We start from the raw sequence: 22,614 nt of genomic DNA on the forward strand, positions 1-22,614 counted from the left end.
GAAAATCAAACACCTTTTCAGTAAGCATTTCTTTTGTTTCTGTGATCATGTTCATGTTAGTTTATTGTATTTGTATTAGTTTATCTGTGGGACTGTCCCTTAATATTTCCCAAAGCAAGAAGACATTTGTGAATGTTTTCAAGATGCTTTGTACAAGATACTGTTTTGAATTGGATCTATGGAGGAGATGTTTGGTGGCCTTGGAAAGCCCTGGAGAGTAATAGTGTGGTGCTAAGAAGAGTTGGCCTGAATCAGTTCATTCCTGGGTTGTTTGCTAAGATTATCTGCTGAAGGTGGGTACATGGAAAACAAGATGGTAAACCAAGGAGGATGAAGGGAGGCATGCTGCTGGACCACTTCCAGCTCCCAAATGACTGGATCTTGGCCATCCTGCTTTTCCTGCTAACTTAGAACTGAACTGCTTATTCTAGAAAATGAGAGGCACTGGGGCCATATAGGAAAGGGATAGCATTGGACCCAAGTCCTAGACTTTCAGTAGTTTGTTTGCAGGACCAGGGTCCCACCCCTTTTCCAATTGAAATGTAGGCAAGGTGGTGGCAAGCCCATGGCCTAGGCTGTGGGAACTCATAGAACAACTATAGTGATGATCGCTGCCTTGGATTGCAGCCTACTCTGAATGTGCGCACCTGTGCTAACTACTTTCAGGTGTGTTGTCTTGTTTCATAGACTCATTACATTTTTATGAAGTGAAACCCGTGAATTGGCTCCTCCAGACTTCTCATTTTAATGACAAAAAAGTGGGTCTCCAGAGAGGAGCTGGGATTTTTCCAAGATCTCATAGTTTGTTCCTCACATTTTGTCCATAGGAGAATCATAGAAGAACCAGATAATCTTGTCTCTTATAGAAGGAATACCCTTACCCTTTCACATTCCCATGGTGGTGGTGTGTTTGCTTTTTTATCAGTCTTAACCCATGGGAGGCTGCACACCTTACATAAGAGGCTACCTGTTCTGTTTGCCAAACAGCAGCCCAGACCCACCACTCAGCATGTCCTTGGCAAGAAGCACAACCTCAGGCTGACACTGTTTCCGTGTCCGTGAGAAATGATGTGTATAAACGATGGCCAGTAAGATGCTCATCTGTTGGGAAGACAACAGAGGGCAGGGCTGAGAGCATGGGTTCCCTGCTGATTGCCTGTGTTCAGATCCCAGCTCAGCCGTGTGTAAGCTCTTGGTTCTTGGGGTAACTACTTGTTTTCCTCTCTGAAAAATGGGAGTAGAAATAATGAATACTTTTAATAGGATTATTTTGAGGATAAATGTATTTATTTATGTAGAGAACTTGGCACGGCACCTGGCACAGAGTGAGCACTTAATGAATTTTGACTGTAAATAGTTATTACTGTTCCACTAGATTCAAATTTCTTATCTTTGGCTTTAGCCGGATGAGTGAGGAGATTTGTACCAACGTCATGTATTCTCCTCTTCCCTGCAAATTCCTCCACCTGAGTCCTATTGAGGTGCTCCCCATTATAAGGAGTCCTGTGAATCAAAGTGGTATGTTTACTGTAAAGAATGTGGAGGATGCTGTTCGCTGCATTGTATTGTTATCTTCATGAGGAAGCCAGGAGACATTTATTTTGGCTCTCTGTTTTAGAAAGGTGTTCTCCTCATGATGACCTGTTTGCCTCTGATCTTAAGGACACTTTGAAGCATACTGAGCAGGGGTCTGCAAACTTCTTTGATAACAGGCAAGATAGTAAATATTTTCAGCTTTGCAGGGCAGAGTCTCAAAGCTACTCAACTCTTCTGTGGTAGCAGCCACAGACAGTGTGTAAGTGATTGGACGTGGCTGTGTTCCAGTACAACTTCATTTACAAAAACAGGGCTCAGGCCAACCCCTGATAGAGATATTCATGGTTTTTGTGTTTCTCTCTCAAATGCTAACTACCAGAAAAGCTTAGAGTCAAATCTGAATCATGCTTCTAGCAAATATGTACCTACACATTTAGCATACTAATATCACTCTTGCTTACCAGTTTTTACCCTGTTTTCTCACATTTATATTCCATTTGTCATAATTATAGCTCCTATCTTGACTGTATCTTCTTTCACTGTGTTTTTTGTTGTTGTTGTTGTTGTTGTTGTTGTTTTTGGGAATGGGATAGGACTGTAAGTAAATAAATCAATTATATCTTGCTAGCTTAGAAACCAGAACTTGAGAAACCACTTCTGACTCAAAGTTCAATCTATGTGGTTAAATAGGGAAGCAGACCATAAGATGTATGCCCGGTGGTGCACGTTGCTGACTCGCAAGCTATTTGCAGGCTTTAGCATTTAGTGTGGTGATGTGTGCCCTCTAACCTGAGATGTTGAGAGAGGGGCAGAGAAGAAGCCTTCTTGTAGCCGCAAAGTTTCATTCCTTCCTCTCTCATTGTTGTAGCATTTCTTTTAAGTGAAAACAGCCTTTTTGGTTTGCTAGCCTATCTCTGGCAGGAAGACAAATTATTTTTTTACAGTATCAGACACGCGGTTTCCTGTCTATGTTTAACTTGCTAGCAGAACATCTCAGCCAGTTGGTTCCCTCTGGACCCATTGTGTCCTTAATGTCGTTGCTTTACACCATCCAGCAAACCCACTCTGTGTACTGATCACATGCTTTGAGCATTTTGTTGACTTCCGTTGCTTTCCGAGTAAGGGAAGTCTTAGAAATGCTGCCCTCTTTCTCCCAAATCTCATTTTGTGTTTGTTCAGCTCCCACACCAGGGAGCTGGCTTCTTGGGGAAATGATTAGTTCTTGCATGTAAGAAATGAAAAGAGTAAATGGTGTTTTGGTAGCTCTGGGGGATTTTAGGTATGCTGCCTTGGAACTGTGCACTCACGCCTCAAAATAGCTGGCTTTCCAGCTGTGCATTTTTGTTTCAAAAGAAAAAAACCAGATTTACTTTCTGGTCTAAATGCAGAAGAAAAAATAAGTGTGGAAATATGGTTGAGAAAAGTTGTTAGAAGAGGAAGAAAATTATGGATTAAAGTTGCTAGTCTCATTCCTGAGAAGAGAAATCAGTTATTTGAGGTGATGACTCAGAGCTGAAGCAGCCTTTGGTTGTGAACCAGCCTTGGTTAGAAAGCACACTTGGAATTCATCAATATGGCCCTATGTCTGGCCAAGGAAATAATAAAGATTTTGCATGCTAGAGGACACTGTGACTCAGTTGAAGGAAGCTTAGAATGTATTTGAACTGAATTAAGGCAAAAGCAACTTGCTTTTCAAGATTTTTTTTCTTCCTAAGTAGCAAAGTAAACAAAGCTGCACTGAGGCCAGATGTGCTTTCTGGTTGTGAATATTTGTACTCTAGAACCTCATTCTGGTATGAATCAGCAGAGTGGAATCCAGTATGGACACAGGCTGTCTCAAATTCCATCCACTGGATTTGAGTGGCCAAGAAAGCAGTCGGACCCATACTGCTGGTGCTGTAGCAAGGTTCTGGTGGTTCCTCTGCGGCCTCAGGTCTCTCCCACTGCGGCCTCCATGTGTTCCATAAACTCCACACCCATGAGTAATGGCAAGAAGGGTCCACTGAGACCTTTTGCTGCTTTGCAAGTGTCTCAGTGTCCCACCAGGGGAAAAAAAAGGCTCAGGGAGGTGGCTAACCACTGTGAAATTGACTTTTATTTCCACCCACGTATACTCCAGAGGCTGTGTTCACCACCATTTGGACATCTGGATGACTTGCCTTTGGAAAGTCCTTTTGTATTCTAAATCGCTCCTGCATGTTACCTGTTGTGGAAAATATCAATTTTGCCATTACAAATTATGCTTTTTTAAAAAACATGTTAACTTTTAGAGAAATAATTCATATTTGCTTATCTACTTTTAAAAATATACATATATATGCCTTTTGTTGCCTAATTAGAGGATATAGTTGGTTCCAATGTCAAGAACAATTTATCTGAAATGTAGTCATTAAAATTATTTCCATGTCTTTCATTTTCCAGGCCCCATCCTATTCAAAATACCTGTTTCTTCCACCAGGCTGGTGTAGTCATGCTTAGGCTTGGCTGTACATTGGAAACACCTGAGGAGCTTTAAAAACTACTCATTAACTGGGTCTTACTCCTGCAGTTTCTGACTTAATTGGTCTGGGGCCTGGTATCAGGAATTATTTTTTAATTCTTCAAGATATTTTAATATGCAGCCCACATTGGGAACCACTGGACTCAAGACAGTTTGTTCTGCCAAATCTTTTTATATTTTTCGTCACGTTCCCCCTGTAACCTGGAAAGGGATGGTAACAATTAAAGAATGGCAGCTACCACAGGAAGGAGCCAAAATTATGCCTTCGAAGGTCAGAGGAGGAGAAAAACCAACACCTGTTTTACCCCGTCCTTGGAGGAATAGCAAGACACTTTAAGAGGGGATATTATTTTGTTTTCTACAACAATTTACAAGCAATTGCTTTAGAACAGGGTCAACGGCCTCATTGGGAATAGGCATCTTAGCTTTTAAAACTGATTAAATTATACATTAAAGGAAAGCACATTTTAAACCTTAATGTGTCCAAAAGGTTGGATGGCAAGGTTTGGGTGCTACTGCCTTGGCAGAGACAAGGCAGGGACCAGGGAGGCTGTGTGCGTGATTTTAGGAGGTGAGAAACTCAGGTGGGAAGGAATTGCAGAAGCCTGTGGTTCACCTGGAAAGCCAGGGAGAGAGAGAGGATGTATTCTGGTGACCTAACAGGTATTGTGAATAATGAATATGCTTTTCCAAAGCGATCTGGTCTCCCTGTTGGAGAGCATCCTGAAATAACTTAAGAAATGTAGCTTGCTTTCAGGTTTCCTGAGAACATGAGGGCCCCTAGACAGAGTACAAGGTGTAATTCAGACAGCCAGCCAGAAAAAGAATTAAAGAATCAGGACAGGTGTGGGGATCCTAACAAAACCTAAGCTTTTAGTAGTCAGAAAACTGTAATAACACAGAAAAGAAAATGAAAAAAAAATCTTGCTCCAAAGAACATATATCAGGTGTGAAACTCTCTTTGTAGGGGGACAGATGTGTCATCATTTCCTGGACAAAGCCTGGTACCTTGTAGGCACCCTCCTAATGTTGGTTGCCCTCCTTTTAAAGTCAGAGCAAGAGAAGTAGCAGGAATCTATATCCTAAGGAGGAACATAAAGGGTGAAAAGCACAGTGGAAGGGATGCCTAAAAGAGCAAAGGCTGAATCAGGGTTTTAGTGGCCTGAAATGACCGATTTTCTAAAACTTGACAGGTAGATGTAAAATCAGACATATAGGTTCAAACAATCAATTGCAAAGGAGCACTTGTCAAAACACTGGCTGGGAATCTGCTCATGTGATGAAGACCCCAGGGTTTAGAGGTGAGTTGAGGTCATTTTGAAATCAGGATGATCTGGCTGAAAGAATCAAAACAAAACAGAAAGAACAAACCATCAGGAGCCTTACACTCCACTTGGTGGAAGAGGAGGTGAGAGTCCTGCTGTAATCTTTGCTACACAAGTTATATTCCAAGTATTATATCTGTGTCTATCAAAACACATGACGAAGAATCTTAAATAGCAAGCGTGGTTTCAGAGAATAGATCACTTTATCCTTAGAAAAAAGGTCCTGGCATTTATTGGGTGCTATATGCTGGGCAGGCTGATCTTAGGGTCTGATAAATATGTCAGACTTTAGAGTCTCATAAATGTATCTCTTGAAAAGTAACCGAAGAAAACATGGCTGTTCAACCTGAAAATGAAATGATTTAGGGGTTATGAGTTTAATATCCAGCAGGAGTTTAATAGTTCTCATCCCATAGAAAATGGATTCATTTTGTTACTTTTTGCTTTAGAGAACAGCAGAAGGACCAATAATAGAAGCACACAGAGGCTACATTTGACTTAATGTAAAGAATAATTTTAAACATATCCCAATATTTAGACTTTATCCCAATATATCTGCAGTTAGAAATATTGTGATTTGATTATGGAATGATAACAAAGGAATGATGTCCTTCTACCATAACATTTTCAGGCAGAGGTTTTACCTCTACCTCTCATGGGTATTCTAGAAAGAGATTATCATACTGGATTAGAATACATGCAAGGCTTTTCCATCTGGGAGAGAGATAAGAAGGAAATAATACAAAGGAGACTGTGCCATGGGATAGGAGAGGTGGCGAATAGCTTTGTTCTGAAATATGTGCAGTTGGAATAAAACAACCACATTGATTGGAGAGAAGACTTCTTTCATCATTTGGGGAAAAAATACTCTCAAAATATATCCAGAATGTCAAACAGTGCTATCAATAGCTAGAAGTTAAATTAAATCCTTCATTGCTAGTGAGCTTACTGTCCTTTTGTTGTTTAATTGAAATGACTTTTTATTGTTTGCCTAAATTGGTGTGCTTTTTACTAGGATGATGGATGGGGAAGCATATCTCATTCTACACTCCTCCACCAGTTAATTGACTAGAAAATTATCATGGACCATTTTCTCATTGGCTAGTGCTGAATACAACTGTACCAGAGCTTTGCAAACAATTCCACTAAGAAATTTTTTGTAGGAGGAAAGCATCTCTATGGCAGAGTACCAAAGAACTTAACTTTATTTTTGCTGAACTGTTTAGCAAGAATAAAATTTACCTCTGAAACTTGAATGTGTAAATGAATCACGGAGAGAACTTTTAAATGCAGATTCTGATTCAGTTAGTTGAGGACAGCGCGAAGACTCTGCATTTCCAGTAAGTTCCCAGGGGATGCTGATGGCTGCTGGTCTGCGGGCACACTTAGAATAATGAGGTGACAAGTTATTCTTTATGTAACACACCAACAAAATTTTTAAAGGTACAGAAAATGATGGCAAGATCTTTGAACTCTGCAATATGAAGCATATATGTGAGTGCTTAGCTTTCACTCCCTTTCTCTCTCTGTGTGTGTGTGTGTGTATACAGATACTCAGACACAGATACATTCACATATATACATCTAAATATATATACAGTACAGTCCATATTCAGATTTCTTCAAGGTTATGGGTCTATTGTTTAAATTCAGAATCCGGTCAAGGACAACACATTAAAATTGATTGTTTTGCCTCTACAGTGTGTTTTTTTGGTTTTCATGACATTGACTTTGATTTGAATAGGTCAGACCATTTCATGTACTTTATAAAGGCACTTTGTAGATTTGTCTGATGATTTGATTAATTCAGATTAAACATTTTTGTAAAGATTCTGGTGTTTTTATTGTAGGAAGTTTTTTTAAAACAGTAATTCTGCAAAAAAGCAAGGTTTGCCATTTGTATTCAGTCATATTAGTAGCAAGACGACTACAGATGCATACTTGGATGATAAAACAAGTTTAAAAGCTCAAGAAAATGATAACTATAAAAGCCAGGAATAGTGATTACTTTTTAGAGGAAGGGAGGGATCTCCGATTGAGTTGGGGAGCATGAACAGACTTCTGGGGTGGCCAGCAAAATTATATATTCTGACCTGACCAGTGGTTACAAGAGTGTTGATCTTATAGTAATTCACTAAGCCAGACACTTGTTTTATGCACTTTTCTGTATCTGTGTTTTATTTTGGAATGAATTCTTTTTCACAAGAGAGAAATCAGAGTAATTTCTCTAATTTTGAGGGCCATACCGTGCTCTTGGGCTAAGTATATTATTTTAAATACCCTTAGGAGAAAGGAAAGAGGAAGAGAGGGCTAACTTTTTTTTGGGCGGGGGGAGATGTTCTCGTTCTGTTGCCCAGGCTAAAATGCAGTGGCACCATTATAGCTCACTGCAGTCTTGAACTTCTGGGCTCGTGATCCTCCTGCCTCAGCCTTTTAAGTAGCTCAGATTACATGCCCACACCACCACATCCAGCTAATTTTTTTTTTTTTTTTTATACAGACAGGGTCTCAATATATTGCCCAGGCTGGTGTCAAACTCCTGGGCTCAAATGATCCTCCCACCTCAGCCTCACAAAATGCTGGGATTACAGGTGTGAGGCACCATATCTGCCCCCCATTTTTTTTTTAATCATCTGAGTGGCTTCAAAGCTTTTGTTCTTTCCATACCACCAAGCTATCTCCTTAACAATGAACTGTGAGATCCATTTAATAATTCTGAAAATTTCCAGTCACTTCTGTCACTCATACAGGCCAGACTTAGTTGCAAATAAGGAGCCATTTGCAAATGTCAGAGTCTTGTTACATAAATATTTTTTTAAAGACAAATGTCAAATTCTTTTTTTTTCTGTCTTCCAAAGATAAATGTTAGTATGCCATAAAAAAAAAAAATACAAACTGGCAGAAAACCTCAAGGGGAAATCCTGTGGTATACTTTCCTTTGGAGTGATTGAAAAGTAAACAATTTGTCTTATAACTTGAGTGTGCATGTGCGCATACACATGCACACACGCGTGCGCGCACACACACGTTGCTCTCAGCCTCTTTTATGTCCTTTGTTATGCCGACACTAGTTCCTAAAAGGAACTTAAAACTGAACCTCCCTAATCCACTATTTTAAATAAAAGTCACTTGGTTAAAAAAAAAAAGCATTAAATTAAGGCCAACTTGGTAAATAAAATCCTATGTGGATCAGTTAATGTGTCTTGATAAAAAGCAAATCAACATAGCTGAATTTGGGAGATAGGCTCCTACTTTAATATTTGAAGTAGTTTGGCAATTCCTCCACTCGGTAAAGGAGTTTAGGGCAAACATTTAGTGGGATACTAATTTATCTGAGCAATAGAAAGGGACATGGATGACAGTTTTTCGCACACCTTGGTGTATTAGTACACTAATGAGCCTCAGATGCCAAGAGAGATTCTTGTGAAGTTGGCAGTGAAGCTCTAGCCGCAAGGATGTTCACATGCCAGCATGTTCACCTAAAGCAAGAGTATATATGCAACTGGCTGAGATCCAAAGGAAACTGTGCTAAAGAGAGATAGCTGAGGGGAAGGAAGAACTTCCTGTCTCAAGTCATGTTAATTATAACATTAAAAGGATAGCATTCATTTATTGAGTACTTACTAGGAACAACTTTTACTTAACAAGAATACTTATTTACTAAGTAGACAAAAATGTTGTAGAAGCAACCAAGGTTCAGTATCCTCCTCTGTAAAACGGGGGTAAGAGAATCTAACTCATACGTAGGGTTACTGGAGAAATAAAGTAGATCATGTTTACAAAATAAATTGTCCGGTGCCTAACCCAACAAAGCACATTGTATATGAGTTATCTTTCTTACTGTTACAAGATTTCAAAGGAGGGCTTCTCATTCTCCACTGCGGAGCTCCCTTCCCACTCCACAGAAGCTCCGACAGCATCCACAGTTGTCCATATGCAGCACAGCAAATCAAGCCAGGCAGATCTCCCATTGGCACTAGTTACCAACTTCCTAGAGAAACCCATCAATCTCAAAATCCCTGCTCTAGCAAGTCCTGGAAAAGAGACTAGAGCCCAAATGCCTTCACTCTGCCAAGGGAGCTTCCCTTTTTGTGTGTCTGTGCCATGGACTTCTTGAAGTAGGGAAGCCTGTGGACCCCTTCTCACTGTGATGTTTTTTAAATGCATAAAATAGAACATGGAGTATTTCAAAGAAAACCAATTACATTGAAATACAATGATCAAATATTTTAAAAATGAATTTGTGTTATAGTAATATATGTTTCTATAATAATGCTTTAAATAACAATAGCAGCAGATCTAAACAATTGAAATGTCTAAATGATGAGTGTAAGTCACAGGCTGAGACGTCCGCAACAACAAACTCATAGGTACAGCTGATACTAGGAAATATTAATTTTTAATTAAAGGTTAGAGAAGATAAAAAAGATGCAATTTTTGCCCATTCAAATTCACAGACCCACTGAACTCTATTTATCGAACCCAGGCTAAAAATGTTTACTATTATAGCCTCATTTTTGTATGGGCCTTGGATAAATTCCACCCTTATTTTTAATGCCCTTCAGAGCTATATCTAGTTCAATGTTATTACTATTCATGGAAGGTCCCAATAGTGCAACAATTATGTTTTGAGCTCTGCTAAGATCTAGGCCATGAGAATAGGTTCTGAGAAAAGAAAAAGATTTGGGGGTTCTCCTTCACATAAAACTTTTTATTTCCTGGCAGGAAAAAGATGCATATTCACAGAGACACTACTAAACTGTGGTTCTTAGTTCAGAACAAAGGAATATAATCCCCATACCCAAAATATACTCCTTTAGACACATTATACAAGAATTGCCAATGTCACTCGGTGGATGGCTGTAAAAATCACTTAGTCCAGGCTACACTAAAGAAAAACACTTTATCAAATTGGGAGCTTATATAAAGTCATTCTTCCCCTCCCCCCCAACCCCCACCCCCCCCCACCCCCGCCCGCACAAACACAGGGTCTTGCTCTGTTACCCAGGCTGGAATGCAGTGGCAGGATCACAGTGTGCTGCAGCCTTGAACTCCTGCCTCAAGTAAAGTAATCCTCCTGCCTCAGCCACCCTAATAGCTGGGACTACAGGAAGCACCACAGTGCCTGGCTAATTTTTTTTTTTTTTTTTTTTTTTTTTCAGTTTGCGTAGAGACAGTCTCACTATGTTGCCCAGGCTAGTCTCAAACTCCTAGGCTCAAGTGATCCTCCCGCCAAAGTGCTAGGATTTCAGGTGTGAGCCACCACACCCAGCCTAAGGTCATTGTCATTCTTAGTTGGCTCTCACCAATATGAAGTTTAGAGATCAGGTATGGGGTTGAGATCAGAAGTCTCTCCAATCAGGCAATGCTCATTGTAAATACCAGCTTTGCTGTTGCCTAAATTTATCATCTTGGAAAATTACTTACACTGTCTGATCTTTAGCTTCCCTCTCTGTAAAATGGGGTTTATAATAATAGCAGTTTCTACCTCATAGAGTTTTTCTATCAATTAAATTTAAATATTCTATAAAATCCTTAGCACACAGCCAGGAACTTAGTAAGTGTTCAGTTTATGAGTTTCTCTGTAACTGGCGGCTGATGAAAAGAAGCATTTCCTGTTGGTCTTCCACTAAAGGAGATGCTGGCTTGTACCTACACCAACAGCTGTTGGGTTTTCTAGTAGCAACCCAAGGGTTAATACTGCCAGAGGGTGTGGGTGGCTCCTGTTTAGATAAAGCCACATCCCAAAGCTTCCTTCCAGCCCTGGTTGCTATTGTTAGTTTTTCACCGCCTCTTTGAAGTTTCAAGATTGACAGATGTTATTCAAGAATTCCTCCCCCTCAAATTTTTTAAGTGTAAGTTTTCTAAAGAAATAACAGGAAATTTTAGGAGAAAGTAAAACTTTGGTTTCTGACACTGAACTGGGGATTTCTAGAATCTTCTTCAGTCAGTGCCACACATAAACTTAAGGGGATTTCTGTTTTTGTGTTTCCTTTAGGCTAAAAAGGAATTGAAATTAGCAAATACGACTGTTTTTATAGATATTTAGGAATTGTAAAATAAAATTATCCATGATGAATCAACATTTCATCTGGACGTTTTAGTGAATTAAGGACACAGCTAAGTAATTATGCAGTTAATATTTAAATTTTTTCAAATTGTATTTCTCATATGTGAAAAAAAATTGACTACATATTCACATTTGGCCAAAGTGAAGTCTCTCCAGATTCTGCCAATGAGGTTATTAAAATAACACCTCTAGAACAGGGGTCAGCAAAGTTTTTCTGTGAAGGGCCAGATAGTAAATATTTTAGGCTTTCTGGGCCAGATAAGATCTCTGTTGCATGAACCTCTTAGTTTTATTGTTTTTTAAACAACTCTTTAAAAATGAGGATGGAAATCATTCTTAGGTCATAGGACTATACAAAAGCAGGCCATGGGACTTTTGAGCCATAGTTTGTCAAACCTTGCTGTAAAATATAAAAAATTTGAGAAGTATCATTCCATGTAAGTAATCATTCAGCTTCTAAAACAAACGTTTGTTGAATACCATAAATTGCCCCATTCTGCCCCAGGTGCTGGGTATATCATGATGATCAAAACAGACCTGGCCACTACCCTGCTTTGTCAGGAGAGAAGCAATCAGATAATCAAGTGGATTTCTGATTATAAGACGTTCCATGTAGTTACAGACACAGAGACCGGAGACAAGTGGGTACTTCAAGCAAACACATTCACTGGATACCACATATAATAGAGGTGGAGTTTCAGGCAGGGAGCATTGTGGAAGTGGTAAGCCTAAGTGGAAATGCCGACTGCTGGATCGACTGTTGTGTTTGAATTTGTGTTGTGTTCATCTGCCCCCTTAATTTTGTTTGCTGTACAACAGGGACAGTCCATACATCTCCACAAGAGCATCTTTTTTTTTTCTTTTGCATTCAATCTTTCTGTAATTGCTTTGTCCCACCCCATTTCTGCCCTACTCTTGCCTGTTCTTTGTCCCAATCCAAGCCTCCCAGTGTAAGAATTTATGTTTTTAAGGATCAATCACCAAATTTTCTCACTTTCCCTATACTTTTAAAATGCATTCATATATCTTTCCAAAAAATGGTGATTTTTTTCCCTCTTGGTTGCTGGAATTCTGATATCTTGGGGTTACTTCTCTGGTTACTAGACCCAAGATTTTCATCTAGAATATATAGTCAGTGGAAGTTGGCATTTCCACTCAGACTTACCTTAAGAACAAGTAATCATATTACACATAAACCTTAAAAATTGATATGTACTAGCTTCATTTCTCACTGTTTCATTAGATGAAAGTTTCAGATGCTGGGCCAAGCGCAGTGGCTCACGCCTGTAATCCCAGCATTTTTGGAGGCCAAGGCGGGCGGATCACAAGGTTGGGAGTTCGAGACCAGCCTGGCCAACATGGTGAAACCCCATCTCTACTAAAAATACAAAAAAAAAAAAAAAAAAAAAAAAGTGAGCCAGGCATAGAGGCTGAGGCAGGAGAATGGCTTGAACCCAGGAGGCGAGGTTGTGGTGAACAGAGATCGTGCCATTGCACTGCTGCCTGGGTGACAGAGCAAGACTCCATCTCGAGAAAAAAAAAAGAAAGTATCAGATGCTGAAGTAGCTATGTAGACTGGGGTATATAACCTGGGGTTCATCATCATGAGCCAGGAAAATTTAGGATATGAACACACATGAGGAGTTTAGGAGTGGAGGTTTAATAGGCAGAAGAGAAGAGAAAGAGAAACAATTTTCTCTATAGAGAAAGCAGTCTCCAAGCGGAAAGGACGGGCCAGTGGTGAATGTGCTGGATTTTATAGTCCGGTTTGAGGAGGCAGTGTCTGATTTACATAGGGCTCACAGATTGGTTCAATCAGGTATGACGTTTACACAGTGCATGGGGAAGAGTGGTCACCCCACCCTAATCTTATTATGCAAATGGGCTTTCCAGTTGATCAGCACCATCTGGTCTGTTCTTTATTGTACACATGGCTGACAAAGAGAAGGGAAGATGGAGCTGCCATCTTGAACATGTCCTTAGTTCCTGCTGGCATTCACCCATGCAAGCTTCCAGCTTGCCTGTCTATGTCTGAAGCTCAACTTTACAGGCTGCTCTTTGTTAGAAAATGATTTGGGGCTGCTTTTCATTAAAAAGAAACGCCTTACCGAGGACTTCCATACCCTTACTATCTGCCCAAGTAATTTCTTCTTAACTCCTTTATCAGTATCATTTAGGTAATGGTTTCCCCTCGAGAGAATTTGGTTATATCCTCATTCCACCTGGACTATATTCTCATCACTTTTTTTTTCTCTTTAAACACCTACTGTAGGTGAAAACTGACAAATGAATAATCAAAAGATCCTTTTCTGACATGGAGTTTCTTTCCATACCACCTACCCATTTTTTGCCTTTCTATTCCCCATGTGCAGAGTGGTCGGTATGGGATAATTGCTCTTCCTTAAGTAGATCATATTTTCTTTCTCCTTAACATAGCACTCTTTCCACTCGTCACTGACTTTTCCCATTCTTCAGAGACCAACTTAAAGGCAGTTTTTTGCTACTGTGCCTTCCATGTTTCTCTAAGCTTTTCCACATTCCACTAATATATAGATTACATTGTACATTTAGCCCCTATCCCAGATGCCATATATTGCTTACTTGTATATATTCCGTAAGTCCTCTACTGGGTACTCTCTGAGGGCAGTGCCATGCCCATCATAGACACTCAGTAGTGATATATTTAATGAATGATTCTAGGATCTGAGCATGAGGCCTGCTCATTAATGGGTACTTTGGAGGGCAGATGGATGACACATAAAGCAATAGAATTCTGCATGTTTGCCCAATGAAAGCAGCCCAGCACAAGCTCCCAGTGAACTAGAGCTGCCTTTTGCTCTCTCCTGTCCACTGTCTGTTTCTATTCATGTCCTTCTTCCAAAAAGGAAAACTATTTCACCGGAGCCAACAAGGCCAGCACATGAAACAAAGTTTGAGGCACAAGATATTATAGTTAGATATCTGGTGCTAAGGACTCTCCTTGTCAGCCCACAGGGGCCTGCTTCAGAATTCCAAGTCATAAAACTGCAGCATTTCCATTTTTAACTTGTTTTACCTTTGCGGCAATGTTTCCATTGTTGCTATTAAATATTTCAGTTCCATGAAACTACAATTCGTATGCACACTGAAAAGAGGAATGTTGGGTGGATGTAAGATAACTGTCCAAAGAGATCCTTTCCATGGACTCCTCTCCCTGTCACCCATGGGCCCAGGGTAGCCTGAATGCTGATCAGAGCAGAACAAGTTGGAGTTTGAAAAAGAGCAAAGATTTTGGTGCAAACTGTGGCACGCTCTGTGTTTTTACCAGATATCATACATGAAGATTTTTTGAAGGCAGAAGCTGTGTCATTTTTTTCCATGTTCCCAATGTCCTAAGCTTAGATAACACTCAGTAAATGGTTTGTCTTTTTATTTGGCAATATTGAGGACCTGCTGTGTGCTAAGTGCAGTTTACAGTAGTGAAGAAGACATGGTCCCTTCCAGCATGGAGTTCCCTGTCCGTGGGGGATGGCAAGAGTAGGGAAAGACATGTGAAATCAAGAGGTAGAGTCATAGTTCATTTAGTTTAAGTTGTACTGAATTGTTACCTAGGAAAAGTATAAAGTGCTATGAAAATGTATAAAATAAGACAGTTTTCCAAGTTTTTCTAGGCCTCTCTTAAGGAGTGACATTTAAGCTGAAGTTTGAAGGAAGAGTAGGAGATGACGAACAGATGACCAGAGGCAGGGAAGACTGAACGAGCATGCACTTGCATGCCTGAAATAAAAATTAACAATATCGTATCTACAAAAACTATGCAGATGCTAAAATCTCTAGATGCTCAGGCATGAACCCACTTCCTGACAGTACTTACCTACCACATCCAACTCCTTCTCTCCTTGTTTTGTTTCCCCATCAGAATATAACACCAGCAATCCTGACTTGTTGCTAGTCATATTTCAAGTGACAGGCATCAGCCTCCTGCCACCACTGGGAGTTGCCATATCTGTCATCATCATCTTCTACTGCTACCGCGTTAACCGGCAGCAGAAGCTGAGTTCAACCTGGGAAACCGGCAAGACGCGGAAGCTCATGGAGTTCAGCGAGCACTGTGCCATCATCCTGGAAGATGACCGCTCTGACATCAGCTCCACGTGCGCCAACAACATCAACCACAACACAGAGCTGCTGCCCATTGAGCTGGACACCCTGGTGGGGAAAGGTCGCTTTGCTGAGGTCTATAAGGCCAAGCTGAAGCAGAACACTTCAGAGCAGTTTGAGACAGTGGCAGTCAAGATCTTTCCCTATGAGGAGTATGCCTCTTGGAAGACAGAGAAGGACATCTTCTCAGACATCAATCTGAAGCATGAGAACATACTCCAGTTCCTGACGGCTGAGGAGCGGAAGACGGAGTTGGGGAAACAGTACTGGCTGATCACCGCCTTCCACGCCAAGGGCAACCTACAGGAGTACCTGACGCGGCATGTCATCAGCTGGGAGGACCTGCGCAAGCTGGGCAGCTCCCTCGCCCGGGGGATTGCTCACCTCCACAGTGATCACACTCCATGTGGGAGGCCCAAGATGCCCATCGTGCACAGGGACCTCAAGAGCTCCAATATCCTCGTGAAGAACGACCTAACCTGCTGCCTGTGTGACTTTGGGCTTTCCCTGCGTCTGGACCCTACTCTGTCTGTGGATGACTTGGCTAACAGTGGGCAGGTAAGTTAGAGCTAGTGCTAGATCCCCTTTACCTTGAGCCTGGCCTCACCCTACCTCTTGATCCATATCTCCTGGCTCTTATCTCAAACAGCCCTGTACTCTGGACACCGGTCTAGGGAATCTAGCCAAAGTATGGAGTCTGCCTTGAGCATACTCTGCTCTGTCCTGCCTGAGCATTTTTGCTAATGGACAGCATTTCTCCTCCTATCTTCAAATCCTTCCCAGTTCAGCACATTTTTTCCTCCTGGATCAATCCTCGTTTCTCTTCCAGCAAATGTTTTTTCTTTGTTTCAAGCACTGTTAGTACTTTACCTCTGTTTTTTCCCTTTTTTTATGGTTGTACTCAGTCCTTTATGCTCTATACTAGCTGTAGTTGTGTTGGTTTCTTTGTATTATTCTCTGTATTAAAAGCATCGTGGAAGGCAATCTCCCTGAAGTCCAAATCTACATCCACATGGCCACCCAAGATATCTAGCACAATGCCTTGAACATTGAAAGTAAAATAAGTACTTGTCGACTGAGTGAGCACTTCCACTCTTGAAGCACTCTCACAGATTAAAATGGAAATGTTTTTGGCTAAGAAACTATTGGAAGGTGATTGGAAATCACCACAACATCCCTTATAAATGATGAGCCCAGTGTTTTCACACAGTGGAGTCCGTGGAGAGCAGCACTGTCTTCTTTAGCCAGGTGGCAGGACATACTTTGAAGCATTCGGTTACTGCTCAGTCAGCCCTGTGTCCATGGCAGCGCACGCAGTGTTGAGGTAAACATCGAAATATGGACAGACTAATGTGCCAGAGTAATGAGCCATGCAATGACCTCTTGAGAAGAAAAAATTCTCTACTACATGCCAATAAGAAACATTCCTTGGAATGATAATATCAACTCACTTGGCTTCCCTAGATCCTTGGGAAGGTAGGACTTTATTGTTATTTAGTCAGTTTATACATACTACAACACTAAATATTTAAGTGAGCCATTCTCTGGAATATTTTTTTCCTTTTTCATATGGATCCGACGTTTGCATAATATCAGTCATAGAGATTAGCACAGGCCTAAAAGTCAAAATAAAACTACATGGCCCACAAGTTAAAATTATAAAGTGATCCAGATGTGGTCTTTTACTGTGAAAATGCTTTTATACAATTTAATTTAGTAGAGATGTTATGCAATTGTATTATATCCTTTGCACACTGGAATGTGCCATGGGATAAACAAAGATTAAGACTCAGTCCTGAAGTGATCAAAACTGATAGCAATTATTATTTTTACCATAAGTCTTGGAGTTTCAGGAATAAAAAAAAATTCAATTTTGGAAAGCAAAAATAAACATTTAAAATATCACAAATATTGTCTCTCAGGTTATCTGTAAGGATGTTATTGAAAAATGTGATGACATAAGTCATGGGGTTAGATAAGGCAGTTCTGGGGTTTGGCACTTCCTTATTTTGGCATGCTTTGTTTATAGTCTTTAGAGGGTTTTCAGGGAGAGAACATCTATTTTAAAAAATAACCATCTATCTGTACCTTTCTGTGCATTTCTCATTCTTTAAAACAGCACTTTGATTTTTAAAAAAAATCCTCTGCACGTGTCAGGGGCCACCATCAGCTATATTGTGAAAATAAAAAGGCAGCTGGAATTAAATGATGGGCCTCACTGTCTGTTTTTGCTATAGGTGGGAACTGCAAGATACATGGCTCCAGAAGTCCTAGAATCCAGGATGAATTTGGAGAATGTTGAGTCCTTCAAGCAGACCGATGTCTACTCCATGGCTCTGGTGCTCTGGGAAATGACATCTCGTTGTAATGCAGTGGGAGGTAGGTGTGGACCAGCATCATTGTGTAGTGGTAAACTTGTCTTCAAAATAAGATCATGTGTTGCTTCGAGCATTATTCCAGGGGTTACAAAGCAGTTATTAGAGCTAGTTGAGATCTGATATGATACAACCATCCCAGAACTATTTGGGGTTATGCTAAACAGCCTAGGTTTTTAAACTGAAAGCCACATTTGGAGCATAAAGCTTTGTATCTCCTTTTATAAAGCTTTGTATAATTACTCTTCTCTTGACACATCTCTTCACGGTTATTTAAATATCTGGCAAGAGACGAATACTAATAAATGTATAAGAATTATCTCTAATGATCATGTGGATAATATTCAGATAAGCATCTGATTTCTTTTACCTTGTGTTTTAAGGTTTTTCAGAATTATGTCTGGGAAAAAGATTTGATTCAAAATTTACTTTTATGGACATGACATTCTTTTATTGGGCAAAAAAAAAATCATTGTTTGAGATATTTGTTTAGGTTATGAAAATTCTAGTGAAGAGGTTATTGAGGAAGGCCGTCTTCTTACTGCTTAAGCCTGCAAGACTGGTTAGGAGACCTACTTTTCTCCTGAAAAGCTGGCTTGCTCTTTTTATCCCCAAGTTCAGCCACCTACTGTTTTTTTTTTTTTTTCTTTTAGGATCATTTTTCCCTGAACACACTGTCATAGTCCCCCAGGTGCCCTCTGCTATGTCTTCTCTGCAGTTGTATGCTGAGTCCTTTTCACTGTTAGAGGCTGTTGTTACTATTGACCATGAGACTGTAGATAGAAAGGGCAACAAACATCTGGGGTGCCAGGGTGAGGCTATTGTTCTAGGAAGTATTGTCCCTTGTTCTCCAGAAGGCAAGAACAGTTGAGGTCTACATTACTATACCCTTTCCTGACTCTCTTCTCAGTACCTTGGAGGGCAGATGCATGACACATAAAGCAATAGAATTCTGGCATGCTTGTCCAATGAAAGCAGCCCAGCGCAAGTTCTCATTGAACTAGAACTGCCTTTCGCTGTCTCCTGTCCACTATGTGTTTCTATTCATGTCCTTCTTTATTTCTTAGGTGAGACAGGGTCTTAGGTCTCACCTGAGAAATCTGTGCACCCAAGTTCATCCTGGTTGGCTGCCAAATGAAGCCAAACTAACTCCACTCCTTTTTTTTTTTTGAGACAGTCTCGCTCTGTCACCCAGGCTGGAGTGCAAAGGCGCAATCTCGGCTGACTGCAACGGCGCAATCTCGGCTGACTGCAACCTCTGCCTCCCGGGTTCAAGCAATTCTCCTAGCTGAGCCTCTTGAGTAGCTGAGATTACAGACATGCACCACCACGCTCAGCTAATATTTGTATTTTTAGTAGAGACAGGGTTACACCATGTTGATCAGGCTGGTATCGAACTCTTGACCTCATGATCTGCCCACCTCGGCCTCCCAAAGTGCTGGGATTACAGGCGTGAGCCACTGCACCCAGCCTCCATTCCGTGTTTAACTTTTTGTTTTGTGATAATTTTAGACTTAGAAAATAGTTGTAAAAATAGTGGAGTTTCTATATACTCTTAACTCAACTTTGCCTGTTGTTAATATCTAACCTAAACCATAGTATGGCTATCAAAAACAGCAAATTAACCTGGATTCAGTGTTCTTAATTAATCCATATACGTATTTGTACTTCCAAGTCCTCAGTAATGTTCTTTTCTGAAACAGGATCCAGTCTAGGATCCCGCATTGATCTAATGTGCATGCCTCCTTAGTCTCCTTGACCTTGTGACAAAAATACTCAGTCGATTTTTGTCTTTTATGACGTTGACACTTGTAAAAAGTTTAAAACAGTTATTTAGACGGTCTCTCACTTTGGGTTTCACTAATGTTTTCTCATGATTAGATTGAGATTACATATTTTGGGCAAAATTACCACAGAAATGATAGTGTGCCTATCTTCAGTGCGTCATATCAGGGGGAATAAGATGTCCATGTGTCTGGTTATTAATGTTGAATTTGGTCCTTTGGTTAAAGTGGGACCTGCTGCTGTTTGTCCATTTGTAAGTAATACATGCCTTTGACCTGTTTCTAAAGATACTAAATACCTGTTTAGCAAAGGTACTAGAACTTTCTTATTCGTCATTTACCCACTAATTTGACGATCTATGACTAATTCCTGCCTATAACAATTATTACTATAATGTTTATTTAAGGAAGATTTTCTGTTTTTCTTGTTCCTTCTATATTTATTACTATGCATTCTACTTTAAAAAAGATCTGTCTCTTCTGTCACCATCCCCTGTTCTTTGTTTACTGATTATGTATTTATATCAGCAGGGGATTTTGGATATTTGTTTTATTATATGAGTATCCAGTATTGTCATTATTTATTTTGTTGCTCAGGTTGCCACAGCTTGGGTCACTGGTCCAAACTACCCAACATTTTGCCCAAGGCAGATTCAATTGGCACCACTGCTGGCTCTGATTCTTCATCCTGTTCAGAATATGCATAGCCAATTCTCCAGCGTGGGTCCGGGTCACCCCCTCCCATCCTGCACCCTGCTGAACCTCACATGTTTTCCTGAGACTCCCACATGGGGATGGCACTTCCTATCTAGCTGACATAGTTATTATTATCTAGTTTCTTGACTGAGATTTCTTCCCCCAAAACACTTCCAAAAGTTAACTTTGTTTTTCCTTGCACAGTGAAATTTGTTTAACCAAGTTTCAGCCACTGAGAATAATTTTCTGCTTGAAAGCTTTGACAGTTCCAAAATGAATCTTTAGCCGGGTATGAGTTGTATCAGAGACAATGCTGTTGTCACTGTCAGAATAAATTTACCTAGATTTCAGTATCATTCCCTATCCTTTCAACCCTGTTATTCTATAAACATGAGCTGGAGATTGTGTCTCTGTCTTTCCCTCTGTCAGTGCAGCCAGCTTATTAAGGCCCTAGGTGAGCTCCCAGCTTTCATTGTTATCACTGACTAAAACCCTTGCCTGTTGATATTTGCTGAGTGTGGAAGAATTTAAGCTAATGAGGAAGGAGTTCACCAAATTTTACAAGGTCTAAAAACAGTTAGAATATAAACAAGTTTTCCCAAGGAAGGAACAGGATCTGGTTTATTCAGCTAGTCTCGAAAAACCTTTTATAACCTTAGGATAAGAAGAGACAGCCCTGGGGAACCGGAAGGAGGCCATCCCAGTTCTCATTTCGTTTGATCTTAAGCCCACAGTCCTATTTGTCCCATCTTTGCTCGGGCTGCAGACACCAAGGTTATTTATCCATCCTCATGTTCGACCTGACACAAAGCCGTTCACTTGATTAAGTGTGTGAACTCACGTAGTAAGCTCCTTCTCCCACCTTGACTTCTTCTTTTAAAAGCATTAGTGGTTTTTGTTTGTTTCTTTTTGGCATGTCTCAAAAACCTTAAAGACAGATTTTCAGCCTAGTCTTAGTTTCAGAGGCTTTTCTTTTACATTCAAAAGGTCCTTTGGAAAGTACACGAAGCCTGAAGACAGATGGATTCCCTCCAACTGCATTCATCTTGATGTTGTCCCTGCTGTAGCTTTTGTAGAAACACAGATGGAAGGACAGGTTTTGACCTCAAGAAGCTTGTAGTCTACAGGAAACAGTTGTTTGTTTCCTCTCCCTTCTTTTTAAAAAACTTACACATGCAGATATGTTTCTTATCTTACAAATTAAATAATGAATCCCCCTGTTTGATGTTAGACTTTAATTTTAAGGTATAAGGAAGAGGGAAGGATGTAAAAGGTCTTTCTTTAAGCTTGAACTTCTGCAGTTTGCAGTACAGCAGATGTAATTACCATTTTTTTTAAAATCAGCAGTCTTATTTCAAAAAAGGAAATGTGGAATGTGCTTACCTTTGTATGATGAATCATAGATGGACAGTAAAGGGAACCAGATCTCCAGAGTCATCTTCTCTGTAGGCTCTGAGTCTGTGTGCTTGTGGGATCATGGATCAGGGCCACTTCTGTGACATGAAAGGCTTATAATCTGACCCATCGAGCCAGCTACCAAGCACCTGCAGAGAAGCCTACTCAAGAGGTATGGTCCTGCCGGGCGCGGTGGCTCACGCCTGTAATCCCAACACTTTGGGAAGCCGAGGTGGGTGGATCATGAGGTCAGGAGATCGAGACCATCCTGGCTAACACGGTGAAACCCCATCTCTACTAAAAATACAAAAAATTAGCCGGGCGTGGCGGCGGGTGCCTGTAGTCCCAGCTACTCAGGAGGCTGAGGCCAGAGAATGGCGTGAACCCGGGAGGCAGAGTTTGCAGTGAGCCGAGATCATGCCACTGTACTCCAGCCTGGGTGACAGAGCCAGACTCCGTCTCAAAAAAAAAAAAAAAAAAAGAGGTATGGTCCATCTCAACTGTGTGCAGAAGGATGGTGGGATCCAAGTCTCCAGTGAAAACAGCTAATCTACATGACAAGTATAGTGGATCTACCCATTGAAGGAGAGTAAGTGTGGCTGCTTGGATTTCTCAGGATGACTGCCATTGGTAATATGGATATAGCACCCCATCCTCTACTGAGAGAGTCCCCAGTTATATTGATACTTTTTTAAGCTATGGAACATTAACCTCTCTGTTCCCAATTGTTAATGAGCTATTGCAGAGGTGACTATTTGTTTTACTTTCTTGGATGTTAACATTACAGTACTCA

General features: G+C 40.5%; 1 protein-coding gene across 2 annotated transcripts in view; it reads left to right on the top strand.

Annotated features, from left to right (window-relative positions):
- TGFBR2 (transforming growth factor beta receptor 2) overlaps positions 1–22,614 on the top strand; it is an 87,557-nt gene that overhangs the window by 49,731 nt on the left and 15,212 nt on the right. For both annotated transcript variants that reach the window (XM_004033790.5, XM_004033791.5), the window contains 2 exons: positions 15,330–16,129; positions 17,809–17,950. In XM_004033790.5, coding sequence (XP_004033838.1) covers positions 15,330–16,129; positions 17,809–17,950 — 942 coding nt within the window. The remainder of the gene's footprint in view (positions 1–15,329; positions 16,130–17,808; positions 17,951–22,614) is intronic.

Source organism: Gorilla gorilla, chromosome 2 (genome assembly GCF_029281585.2).
Source record: "Gorilla gorilla gorilla isolate KB3781 chromosome 2, NHGRI_mGorGor1-v2.1_pri, whole genome shotgun sequence".
NCBI lineage: Eukaryota > Metazoa > Chordata > Mammalia > Primates > Hominidae > Gorilla > Gorilla gorilla.